General features: G+C 37.5%; 1 protein-coding gene across 4 annotated transcripts in view; it reads left to right on the forward strand.

Annotated features, from left to right (window-relative positions):
* GYS2 (glycogen synthase 2) overlaps window positions 1-14,179 on the forward strand; it is a 50,638-nt gene that overhangs the window by 12,762 nt on the left and 23,697 nt on the right. For all 4 annotated transcript variants that reach the window (XM_082784493.1, XM_082784491.1, XM_082784490.1 and 1 more), the window contains 2 exons: window positions 337-522; window positions 10,905-11,049. In XM_082784493.1, coding sequence (XP_082640619.1) covers window positions 337-522; window positions 10,905-11,049 — 331 coding nt within the window. The remainder of the gene's footprint in view (window positions 1-336; window positions 523-10,904; window positions 11,050-14,179) is intronic.

The following is a 14,179-nucleotide window of genomic DNA, read 5'->3' on the forward strand; positions in this document are numbered from 1 at the left end:
ATCTGCAGAATCATCTCTGTCACAGGTGCTCATGATTTCCTTATCCAATGAGAGATTAAACAGCAGAAAAGTAAGTCAAAAGAATAGAGAGTGACTGTCCTTGCCTGAGAGCTGCCCAACACTCAAGGAAGGATACTGTTCTGAGGCACATGTGCTTTGTGGTCTAAGGATTAGGGATGATTGGAATCAAGACACATGACCATTTAAAATACTGTACTATTTTGTCATATGAAAGAAAGAAAGCACACAGAAGAAGGCATGAAAGAACATTTCTGAGGTTGTGATGATGAGCAGGATAATGTGTGTTTAATATGTGTTCTTTCTAATTGTTTTCAGCTTTCCTCTCAGTTTGATGACAAGCCCAACATAATAGCTCACTTCCATGAATGGCAGGCAGGAGTGGGTTTAATACTGTCTCGATCTCAGAAACTTCCTGTTGCCACAATTTTTACTACCCATGCCACTCTTCTTGGGAGATACCTGTGTGCAGCCAGTATAGATTTTTACAACAACCTTGACCAGGTAAGAGATATTTTACTCATTCCTTCTTTTTTCAGCTAATCAGTTCCTGATTCCTTTTCTGTTTACTGCATTACACTATGTATTGTACATTTTTGTCTTGTGTTATCACTTATGATTGAACAAATTTAGGATTGCACAGCAGAGTGAGAGATAGATCATCAGTTCCAGGGCAAAAGAAATGTACAGGCTGCCCAGAGAACTTGTGGATGCCCCACCCTGCAGGTGTTCAAGGCCAGGTTGGATGGGACTTTGGGCAACCTGGTCTGGTGGGAGTTGTCCCTGCCCTTCCAACCCAAGACACTCTATGATTCCATGAATCTATGAAATGGTAAGACCCTGTGGTGTCTAGATCCAAGTACCTTTGTCTCTGTGCCATCTGTCAAGTCCTAAAGCTCAGTGAAGCCTGGAATACTTGTGCGCCCTTCAGTTAACTTTGGTTACCAGACTTGCACTGCTGAGTACTGAAACTCACTCAGCCTTCAGACAAGTCAGTGGCTTGGTTCATTCTGCTAATATATGAAGTAATATTGTAAGAGTATGGGTTTGCCAACAGAGATTCTTAACCTTCTTTTCAATGATTTGAGGTATTTTCAAAAGCCAGGGAAGAGTTACAGGGCCAGATATCACCACAAGTCAAGTGCCATTGAGAATCTTCCCCTTCTTGTTCAGGGAAGGCAATCAACTCAAGTAATGTATGCTACCTTTTGTGAGTTAGTTAGCACAGTGAGTAACCAGTAAATGTAAAACCCAATCAGCTGTACTCAGGTGCAGCCTAACAGCACTCTAATGAAAATAGTGAGTACCTCTCCTCATGCTGAAATTACCCTGGAATAGCATTAAATGTTTTTGTTTGTTTGTTTCCTTTCCCTAGCCTACTTCTTAATTCTCCCAAGTCATTAGAAGTCCTTCTACTTTCAAACTTTCCATGTTAGGCTTTGTTTGTAACTGACAAATGTAGGAAGCATTTTCTGAGTTCAAAAGACCCACATCTGCTTCTGGGAATTCTTGCATGTTGTCTAGTGGTTTTGGTTTTCGCTGTTCTCTTTCCACTAAAAGCATAACATAAACAAACATTTCAAGGACTCAGATGTCTTTAGTACTGCCTTCAGAAGAGTTACATTACATGATCTGAGATTTTTGATGTGGTTACAGACAAATTGAGTACAAGAGATATTTTTTTCATTCTACCGTGAATTGAGGTAGAATTTACTACGTAGCAGTAGTTAAAAGGCTAAATCAACTGCCTTATTTACTGTCAATGCATTTCTTTGGCTAGAATCAGTGAAGAAAATGAATTTATGAATGTATTGGTAACACATTTAATGTTCATTCCACAGTGTGTCAAGCTTCAGTGTCTCCCAAAGACAAAGCCCAAGCAGTAGTGTGCTACTGTCCTTATTCAGGAGCGCAGAGTACACTGCCATTCCCTTGTACTGCAAGGAAGCAGGCACTCACCTTACTCGTCTTCCCACCTTCCTAAAGGCAACTACTAAATCACACAAGGAGTGAAACTGTCTCTACTCATTTACAGATATGCATGCAGGGGTGCAGCATGGTAGTATGTTAGGGGAATTCTCTCTGCCCGGTCAGTGCAAGGCAAATATCCTCATATTACCATCTGTCTCCTTCTATCACGTAAGAAAACTAGTCCCATAAATTAGATATTATTGCTAGGTGCGTTAATGAGGCAGCATGAATAACCCAGTCATGCTGTCATATGCAGATTTCAGGAGTCTAGATGTTCCTACTCCCTTGTATTCCCACTTTATGTATACATGCAAAATCTAGCTTTCAATCTCATTACATTATTTTTCTCTGGACAGCAAGATTGAAATAACTAAGATCATGTAGTTTCAGGTTTAACACTTGAGAAATTGGGGACTGTTTTGCAGAAACGTTATTAATTCACCCTTGTATTCTTAAATGTAATTTGTTAGTGAGGAAGTCACAGTTTAAAAAAAATAAAAAGGTATTTAAAATGAAAATTAGAATTTTAAAAAAAAGAATGCTAATAGTTTAACGAACTGAAGCTAAATATACTGTGTCAGAAAATTCTCTTCCTTTTGTAGAGGATGTTCTAAAAAAGTTTATGCTTTGTTTTGTATTCTGTTCTATCTGGTGATCTACAAGAAGCCTCACAAAATAGTCTGCTTTTCAAAAAAACAACTTTTTTTTCTTCATGATGACTTTGGGGGCCTTAACCTTGTCTGTGTACTTGAAAGAAAGTCATGAACTTGCATCTGAGCAGATGTACAGATTTTAGTATATTTATATACCAGTCCCAGTATTAGGATTTTTTTTTTTTTACTGTTCACACATGACATGATTGACTTTATGTGGTAAGTTACTGTGCATTCTGCTGCAAATCTTCACAAATCTCACTGGTAACTATCAGCTATGTGATAATGTTATGCTCTCTGTGTAGAGATTGACATTTAAATATATTATTAATACAAGAAATGATGCAAAGCTGTTACACTACTGTTTCACACACTTAAAAGGTGCTAAAGCTCTTCCTGACAAAGTTAACATTTAGTAAGAGATCAGATATCTTAATGAGGGTTCCTTTGTCTGTAAAAAGGTCAACCTGGCCCAAAAGCTTGTTGAGAAACATTAGAGGTTGATCTAGAGTGCAGCAATTAAATGGTACAGATAGGCAATTCTTCAGAGGCTGTTCTTGCTGCTGTCTTCTAGTAGTGAACTATTAAGGTAAAACAAGTGATTTGTCCAATGATGAAGATTCTCCAGGGCTTCCTAATGTTTAACCTTTGGATGAGACAATATGCTTTTAGCTCATGGGAACTTACCCAAGAATTATAATAGCTTTTTTTTTTTTTTTTTTTTTTTTTTCTGTTTTGGTGCCATTGCATAATTTTCTTTAAGGCATAACAATAAACTTTAAGTTCTCATTTTTGTTCAGCTTTTCATGTTTAGAATATATTTTCCACCAGCTTTAAGCACAGCAGCTGAGAGAGGTGGGAAAGAAACAACTGTGGTATGTGCTGTGCCACATATCACAGAGAAGTCATTGCATCATTGCAGCACTGAAGGAAAAGGTATGGCCTAGCTGTGCTTGGAGAGAATTGAGCATAAATAGCCCCTGCAAAGAAAAGAGGAAACCTCATGTTCCCTTTTCTAGTCCTCAACAGAAAAGCTGGGTTTGAATGCATGCTAGAGAGAGCTGTACTTTGGTCGGTGAGGCTGCTCTGCTGCAATGTTCAAGAAGAATTTAACAGTGGAGATTTTTCATGATACCGTGGTGGTTAGATGCATGAGTAAAGATACTTACCCAGCAACTTCAAAATTTTCACTCTCCCTCTCCCTCCACTTTTACAGTGCCCTAGATGTGTGTGATCAGCGTGTTCTTTGTCACTATAGTATCTCCTGCTAGCCCTGACACTAGCTGACTCCCTGCCTTTCCTCCACTGTCCGCCAGCCTTGCGGTCTTTGTGCACATGCATGCAAACACATGTGCACACATATGCATTCAGCACTCTTTCACTTCAGTGATATTACACCCCCGTAATATCCTGTAATATCCCTGTAATATCCCTGTAATATCCAGTGATATTACACCCCTGTAATATCTTCTGGCACTGCCAGAAGATACAAGCTGAGTTGAAAAATCTCTTTTAAAAATGTGGAGGATTACTGATATTTATTTTCCTTTTCCAGATTCTACAGTGGAAAAAATACCTCTTTGATTCACCTTTCTAAGCTCAGTATGTGCCAATTAGCACAAGTATAGAAGGCACAATTGTATTCTCTGAAGTAAGCCAGCAAGGTCAGTAGCTTTAGACCAGAGAATTCTTTGGCCCAAGACCCAGCTTGCTTGGAGTAAACATCGGTATCAACAATCATTCAAAGGGCTGTACAATGCGGGCTGGCTGACATTTTCTCTAGCATTCCTACAAACAAACAATTCAAATCACCAGCCCCTGCCAGATGATAAAAGTGGAAGGGAAGGCTCCATGTGATCTTCTGATAGCCCTTACAAACACTAGATCCATAAAAACTTGGCCTTCATTCTTACTGGTCTTTTGGTGAAAAATTAAGCATCAATTAGTGAAGGGTTGCCATGCTGTGATGCATGATTCTTTAGAGACTCCTGAAATCACAAAGGGGCCTTAGGTGTCATAGGGCCACCAAAACTGTGTGGTTAAGGGATTGTGTTGTCAGTCTGAGCTGTACTAAGCCACTTTCAGGTTTTGGGAACTTGAGTGAGTTTACCAATTGGTTCAAATACTGTTTGCACTGATGTTATGAATTGATGTTAGGGATAGCAACTGGACCTGACTGGGTCTAAGGAGAGAGAAAGCTGTTCAGCCTCATGGCTGTCACATATCTCAGAAGTGTACCGCAAAATGGCTGGAACAAACAGGGAGCTGAAAATCTATTCAACCTAGTAAATTAGAACTGCAGGTTGCTGGAAGCTAGGAGAGTGCACTATAGAAGTAAGACAATAATGTCTGACTTCTGACCTCTTCCTGAGCCATCTGCTATTTACCTCAGTCAGAGACAGGATCCTGGTTCTCATACAGCATCACTGTATGACAGTGTACAGTTCTTCTATTCTTACAGACTTAGTTCATCTAGACTGGGAGAAATTCAGCTGATCCTGCTCCAGTGGAAAACTGGGTGTTAAACCCTCAACTGTGTGCACAGGAGCATAGTGTATACTAGAAGGAACACTGTTGTGTCTTCAGCAGCATTTAACAAGAAACAGTTTGTCTGAGCCAGGGACCCCTGAGGCATTAACCCTACCTATATCAGCTAATCAGTGTATGTTTTAGTTCCTTGACTCACATTTAAGTCACTGTGATTCTGAAGGAAGGGAGGGAGGGAAAGCAGAAAGAACAAAACAGAAACTGACTTGCATGGTAACTGGTAGTGTGTGATATTTCTATTTACCTTTAAGCATCTGAAGAACCCTGGATAAACAGATGGGTAAGGGACTGCCACCTGCAGGTTACTGCCTTGAACTCTTCCAAAGTCAACACTTCCTAATTTCAACAACAGAGCATATTATGAGCCTCATTCCGAATGAGGTCTCTTCCAACCTAGAAATTCTGTGATTCTGTGATTCTGTGAGATAGTATCATAGATTTAGCTAGCTTGAAAAGTTTTGCAGATCTAAGTAGTCCAACCAGGAATGCATGGAATTTTTTCCCTTTGTCCCATGTCAAGTGTAGCTTTTACACTAGTGAAAGTAAAGATTTGTTTGTTGCTAGGATAAAAGTTTTGTGATAAACTTCTGAGCCTATAAAGCCTTTTTTCTCTTCCGGAGCAACTGACTTCTCAGCTGAAGATCAAGCATGTAAATCTTTTATTGCTTTCCACACTAAGGGATCTCTTCTCACCTCTCTCCTTTCCCTTCTCTTCTCTCTCCTCTCCTCTTTAAATGGACCAACACCTTTTATAAATTGACTGAGAGACAATGATGGTCCAGGCTAGTTCCTAGGTGAATTAGGAACAATCTTTTGGGCAAATGTTCTAACCTCGAGTTTCATCTGAGAGGCAACTAAAATGGTTTTGTAAACGACTGGCCTGGCATAGCTGAGAGGTTTGTGGACTTCAGCCTCTGCTGCTTCTTACTAAAAAATCACCCTGAGTTCTAACGGGAAAAGTGCTCTAAGGAAAATAAAATAAAAAAATAAAAAAAATAGTTTCATTCCTTATAGCTTTTTTCCTTATATAACAGTGCCCTGCCAATATGTAACACTTCTGTTCAGACCTAGCAATGTGATTGAATCTAGTTTGCAAAGTAGTGGAGAATTCTGTCCCAAGATGTCTAAAAGGAACAGTAGTAAAAATCCCAATGGAAATGAACATTGGAAAGCTTCTATGCTGACAACATATGAGCACAAGCTCTTGTTCATCTTAGTACAGAACTGTTGTAGCTGTCACTGAGCTCACTGTTAAGCAAAGCTGACCCACTTTGGTAGTAGAGCAGCTAATGGAAATCTGACTTAAGCCAGAAAGTGTAATTTTCAGTCTTATTTGGCATGGCTGAGCTATACCAGAATGAAAGTTCTATTTGCACAAGATAACAATCAATGAGAGTTAAATCTGATGTAAGCTGGATTTAAAAAAAAAAAAAAAAAAGTAATTCTTACACACTTTGGACAATGGCAGCTGATGTGATTATGTTAGAATTGAAGATTTTTCAATTCCAACTGTCCATAAATAAGGAATTTGAACTCCACACTGATCTCTCTGAAAGTTCTTGATTGCACTGCAGAATCACCTTGTGAACTTGAGTATGCCACCAACTTTAGAAACCAGAAAAAAACAATTTTATTCTCTGCCTAAAAATTCCTCAGCTACCAATTCATATATCAAACCTATAGTTTTCATTTGAGATACAAACTGCATACAAAAATGTTATCCACTCCTGAGGTAAGGCTGAAGTGATGAGGGGAATCCACATTATTTATGCAAAGTTTTTCCTTCTTTTCCACTCTCAAATCATTCTTCTTGTGCATTTCTAAATCTTTTGCAAATTGTCATTCTCAGTTCAATGAATGTCTAATTTGAATTTATTACTTCTGTAACTGCTCTTTGTTTCCAAAAGAAACATAATACCAGTGTTCCATAACCACTTGATATTCTCTTCTTTTTACATTCAAAGATTGTCTTAGCTCTCTGAACCGGAATGTCATGCTGGCAGGTTCAGTAATTACCTACTGTGCTCCCTAACATGCTAAATTTTAAGACGTGAATGAATGTTATGCTCATCACCTGGATTCTAGAAAGGATTTAAATGGGTTGGAATTACTCCTCAGAACTACATTTAAACAAATACAAGTTTCAGTCAAAAATATTATGCCTGTGGAACATCTTCCTGTTTTGCTTTGGAGTTAGAGTGGCTTTATAAGGGAAGTGTTTTCTCATCTAATCCTTGCTATCATGTGAATTCTAATAATTTGCTTGGTTTTCAACAGTCATGGTAGGAGGATATCCTCACTGAGGGCAATGGAGTATTTACAGTAAAGATGTTAGTCCTTAAAAGCCACTGAGGGAAAAAAACAGTGAAGCTGGCTCAGATCTGTTTTTCTCTGGATGTAGCTTTCATCTGTGGCTTTGCTAGTGTTCCAATTTGCTGATAACAGCAAACAAACATAAGTAAGCATGACGCACTTCACAGATATTTTGCTTTGGCCTTGCTGAAAGTGAACATTATGGAACATAGTTCACAGATACCTGAGCTGGGTCTGACAAGCAGTGCGTCCAGACTGCTGAGAGGTTGCTGAGCAAAAATGCTGGCCTGGAGCTGAAAATCAGTCTTGCTGTGCTGGTGTTCTGCTTCATTTTGGCACACTAGCTCAATACAGAGCTATGCCTCATGTTACCCCTAGTTCTCAAGCTGTCTTTGCAGAGTACTCCACTGTTTGGACTAAATTTGTCTCCTGCACTGTCCCATCTGTTAAGTTCCATTTAACCTGTCCTTCAACTTGTTTAAGACGTATTTTCTGAACTCACTAGTCTAGCCTGCTCAGAAGTACACAATGAGATTTCATATTTCACACTACAGATTAGGTTAAATGTGAGGGTCTGGCAATATGGTTCAATGGAGGAAACTTCTGGAAAATAAGAACAGATGAAATGTGAGGACTCTGTGACCTCAGTTTATACCTGCTAACAAAGAGCAAATTCTTGCTAATGGAAATGCACATCCTTTGAAAATGCACGACAAAAGTCATGTAAGAATGTGCAAAATAAAATATTTCTCATTTTCAGAAGATTAAAAAATGAATATTTTTTCATGTGGAGAGATGTCAGTGTGTTTATGTGTTAAATATGTTAAGTGTTTCCATGCAACAAAAGAAACAAAAGCTAGCAAGAAATAAGCCATAGTGTTTGTAAAAATCCCTTTAAGAACCATTCTCCCAATAGAGTTGGAGGGACTGCATATTTACAGTTAGTGAACATGTCCCAGATGTAGTTTGAATTACATTTTGTAAAGAATACATTCTTGGTGAGAAAGGAGACGAGAACAACAAACTTTTAGAGTTTAGCCAGGTTTGGTTGGTTGGTTGGATGGTTGGTTGTTTTTGTTTGTTTGTTTGTTTGTTTGTTTGTTTTGTTAGCAGTTTAAAACCATTTTAAATATGAAGCCAAGCATACTTGATAAAAGTTTTGCATAGTTTTGACTATGCAATGGTATTTCATCCCCTTTATGTGTTTACCCAACGTGCTAAAGAATTGCCCCACTTTGCATCTTTTATACACAATAGTTGAACAATCCAATTTATTTATTTAGTTATTTTGTACAGTCTGCTATCTTTCTTCCTACATGTAATTAAGATTTCTTCTCTGAAGAGGGCAAATCTGCGGTACTCTTAAGAGCTGTTTTGCAGAGTCATCAGTGGTATCTAAATGCTCCAGAAACATTAATTAATTTGTTTACCACACACATATTAAGGAGGGTAGTTACATTATTGATATTCTTTTAGGAAAGTTTTATTTTTATTTTTTTTTTTTTAAAGCTTTTATTAACCTCAGAGCACAAGTTCCCATGGAATTCCAATACAGATGTAAATGCTCAGCATTTCAGCAGATCAGACTCAAAAATATCAAGGTAGTCTCTCAGAAAAGGAAGAACACAGTTAGGGACTGAATGTAAAAGATTTGTGTTAGAATAAGCCAAGCATCATACTGGAGCTCTGTGTCACTCTCAGTAGTTTAATTCAGCTTTATTTTCTTTTCCTTTTCTCCACCTTTAAGATAAGTTCTTAAGCATGTACTCAGCATGGAAAGTCACAGTCTAAATAGCTTTACATCTGGCCAAGTTCTGAAGCATGGAAAGCAGCTAACAAAGGTCAGAAAGTCATAACTATAGATAGTATTTTCTGCTCAGCCTATAATAATGGTTAAATCTATTACAGTCACTGAAGTTATGGAGTCAAATGCAATCAGAATCAGACTGTGCATCTAGCATTAGCAGTGATAATGACAGAGCTCATTGAGAGTCAGTCACGTTCTGTATAGCTCACGCAGTCTACATGGTGCCCGTGCTGTTGACCTTGGCGAGGGTAACCTTCATGTTCCCAGAAGTGAAACATCATGTAAGACTAAGAGGATTGCCATTTAATTGTAATCATTGGCACCTCATTAGCATTATTCTTTTTTAGACTACTTTGTAGTGACTTTGCAGTGGACACCAGTGATAAACATTTGAACTTTTTAGCATGGGTTAAATAAGTATTGTGGATTTTCTTCCCATTGTGATAAGGTTTTCACTACATAGCTCTTGCCAGTTTCTGTTTCACTAACTTATTTGTGAGCCAGAAACTCTATATCAGAGGGACAGAAAAGCCTGCTTTCCTTTAATGTCCTTACTCCTATTCCTGGAATACTTTTGTGAATGTAAAAATCTAATATGCAGTTATTCACAAAGATCTCAGCATCCATCAGTAAAATGCAGTCACCTCTAGCTAGAACAACACCAGGTACTGTCAATGCACAGGAACATTGTGACAGTAATAGGGACATGTGGCAAGGAATTTGCTTGGTAAATGCAGCCATAGTGGAGAATTTCAGTGTGGAGCAGTAATTAATAGATACTGAGAGAAGGTGAATCCTTTGCACCTGCCTTTGCAGTTAAAACTTAGTGATTGCAAACCTGAGCTTTCTTTGTCTGTTTTGTTTAGTTTTCATTTATCTCAATAAAGAGACAGCTGCAAAATTTAGAAGTGACTTCAAAATAATTTGGGGTGGTTTGTCTAGGGGTTTAACTTACATCTGCCTCTAGAATTTAACTGAGTTAAAACTGAACTAAAAAGAGCAGCAAATAGTAGTGGTGGACTTAGAGGAAGAACAGCTCTGAGTATCAGAAAATATCTCATTTTCTATTTTCTTTGTTCCATTGGAATTTGTGGCTGAGTTGTAATATCCCACCTCTCCATAACTATAATAACTCCATTTCTCTCTTGCCTACCTATGATTCCCAGCAGACTACCCAGCCACCAGATCTCTTTTTGTTCCCATTCCATTTCTCTTCTCTCCCCCCTATACCTTCAGTTAACAGCAACTTCCCTGTTCTACCAAGTTTTCCAACAAGTCCAGGAAAGAGGCAATATAATGTGGCCAGTCAGCAGGCCAGACAGCACAGATCCTTATGTATCATAGGATCATTAACCTGTGCCTCCTTCCAATGCTCAGCTGCCATTTTTTTTCACAAACATGCAGGAACCGGGACTTGTCTTTTGCCATCAGTCTCTTTGAAGTTGATTAAATGGTTAAAAAAAGAGGCAGAGAGACCACATTCACAAGTAATTCCCTGGGGAAATCAAGCTTAACTTGAGAAACTTTCTTTATGGTGCTAAGTCTGATGGGCACATCACTTAAGTGTCTTGTTTGTTTATTTTGTTATTTAACAGTTTGACATTGACAAAGAAGCAGGAGAAAGACAGATTTACCATCGGTATTGTATGGAACGGGCATCTGTACATTGTGCCCATGTGTTCACCACAGTCTCACAGATAACGGCTATAGAAGCAGAACACATGCTTAAAAGAAATCCTGGTAAGACCTGAATTGTTTTCTTCTTATATTTCCTCTCAGTATCTACATTTTCTCACATTGAATTAAAATAATAGACAGGCATACAAACATGAAGTGCAAGGCACTTCGTGTCCATACATGTGACTACACTACAGAGAATAACTAGTTTACAAAAGAAATGTGCAGACGGTATCACTTGAAACACATTCTAGTAGCATATGTAATGTGGAAGAAATTGAGTTCAGCACCATTCAATAGCTACATTCTGTACTGTTTCGGGAGAGCATTAGTTTACCTCTATGGATAATATGTTTTCTTTGCAGGGATAGCTAAGCTTCAGGAGTATTGTCTACTGAGGTAGACATATATTATCACTGTCTTCCAGTTGACCAGAGGTTAACTGATGAAAGCAGAAGGTGGAATATTTGTAATACATTTCACCAGCTTTTACAGAGTGTGAGATTGGTTGCTTTGCTAGTACGAAGCAATATGCTCTTTTAAAACTATAGCAAAAATTTTCATGTGTGAACCAGTGTTAGATGTGTTGTACTTTCCAGTGTTAACCCTGTTTTTCTCTAGTTAATATTGCAAATGATGAGAAAGCAAAAATAAATAAATAAATCACAAATGAATGCAGTTCATTTGCCCATATTTCTCACAGCTAGAAACAGCAGTGTGGTTATAACCATCATGATTTTAGAACCTAACCATGATAATCATGGCCAATGATTTTGGACAAATCATGAACCATGATTTTCCACTTGACCAATCAGTACAGTTTAAAAAAATAGTTGATATGCATGCCCAAAACTTTGTCCAATTTTCCCCTTTGCACTTGTCTTAAAAAATATGGAATTTATCTTCAAACCTTACTGTATTCCATGCATGGAGTTTGAGGAAGGTAATAATCCGAGCTTGGTGTGTCATTGAAATACCATTTAAAACAGCACAGTGCTCTAGAAAGATAAGCCACAATAATCCATCCACAAGAATGCATCATAGGGGAAAAACTGCAAAACAGTTTTGAGACTATTTAGTAGGTGTGCTTATATCTTAGTTGATTATTTTAAGTATAGCAATGCTCAAAGAACTTTTGTTTTGGTTTAATTTTGGTTTGCTTATTCTTTATAGATTTATTTTAGGTGAATTGCAGTGCTAATTATAGCTCTGAGACTGCTATCCCTATTAACTTCAATGCTTGAAGCCACATCACAGTTTATGCATTAGTATAAAGGTGAGGTTATCCATTGGATCCTCTGTCTCATTACTGACCAACTGACAATAGCATGATGAAATTAGAAGAAATTTCCTTTTTAAACATGACAGCCACATCCTAAAAGTAATTTGTGTCTGGTCACCTAACCGGGGATCTTTCTGAAAGGCCTTGTTTCTTGTCAAGGGCAGAGAACTCAACCTCTGAAAATCAGACTTTTGAAGCTGTTTTATATTGGCGTGAGGCTTCTCCACACAATAGCTTTAATTAAAAATCATAGTTTATGTTTAGGTATTTTAGGAGATTGAAATCAGTCTGAATCCAGTTTAATTTGGGAGGGGAAATCTGCATATTGCAGATAGAACTTCAGGTGAAGCTGAAGGGAATTCCATGCCCAGAGATTTACAGGCCTGAGTTTTTTGTGTATTTTTGAAACTTTGAAGAAAGCAAGTAAATATATTTAATGCTTGGGTTAAAAAATGTTGACAAATACCATACTTCATGTTGATAGAGCTACCAAGAAATTCCATAGGAGTTGGTATCACAAATCCTAGGGGACAATTATAAGTGGAAAATATGTTCTGATGAGAATAACTACTTCATTGTTACTTTAAATCTTAGACCACAAATAAACTGTGTAGGGGGTCTATTCTCACACTATTTATTCTTTCTATAGTTGTGAAATCAACATAGATGTTGGCTGTTCAGAAACGTCAGCAAACTCTCAGTAGATCATTAAGCTTGAGTTCTGCAAAGGAACATGAATAGTGAAAGAATTTTTAAAATCAACTTCATGATCACTTTAGAAAACAAGCTTTTAAAAGGGGAGTGTGGAATTGGCACAAAATTGTTATCTTTTGTTTGCACTTGAATTTATTGAGAGGTAAGCTGCTTCACAACAAAGTTGTTAACTAAAACCAATTGAGTAAATGTGATAAGTACAGCAGTCTCTGATATTTCTCATTCATATTAAACTTGGATTATAATTTACATTACAAATGTCATCACATAGAAAAGCCTCTTTAAAACTATAGAGGGCTTTTGCATCAGGACAAAGGGCACTTTGCCATGTGTATAGAGTGTACATAATAAGATAAAGTGTGTAGTCTAAACCTGGCAGAATGACTGCTTACATCAGACAGATTTCACATGCTGCCATAGTGCTTCAGTTTTAGGAGTACTAAATTTGATCAGTAATTTATCAATTTGTTTGTCAAAAGCTGGAGTGTCTGATGTTAAACCTATTTTTTTTGATCATGCAAGATTCTGTCAGTGATCATAAGTTATATTGCCATGATTTGAAAACTGATATTGTGGGATTTCTAATATTTACATTCAGTTATGAAACATATTTTTCGTTACCAGTAGAGAAGACTTTGAATCAAAATTCCAACATATTTAGGTATCAGTTAAGATCTAAATCTAGACTTTGAATCTGCATATATTTGATCAAAGCCACAGGAGTAAATGCTGAAAAAGTGAGTCAACCCTGAAACTGCAATTTATCAAATGAAAACATCATACTGTACTGTTATTACTTAAATCAATGCCAGTTTCTTTCCTGTGAATACTGAAGATGAATCATTCTGATTTCATCTACTTGGGATGATTTTAAAACAAAAATATCATTAATACATTAAAGAAACAAAAGAACCCCACACTTAAAACAGGAACAAAGCCCTCTTTCATCACTTTTTCCACAAAGGCAAGGGTACATTTCTTCACACATATTCAAAATATTATTGTATGTTGAGCAGAAATAGTGAAATGGATGCTTTGAGAAACCATGCTTATTTTGTACTGCAAAGGCTTGAGAGACAGATCAAGCCCCATTACTGATGAAAGGGTAAATGGAGCTGCATTTGAATCAAAGAACATTTGAGTGGGTGATATACAGGCTGCTGCTGCTGGGTGAGAATGTCCAAAACGCACTGATAA

This window comes from Aythya marila (assembly GCF_965140915.1).
Source record: "Aythya marila genome assembly, chromosome: 1".
Lineage (NCBI taxonomy): Eukaryota > Metazoa > Chordata > Aves > Anseriformes > Anatidae > Aythya > Aythya marila.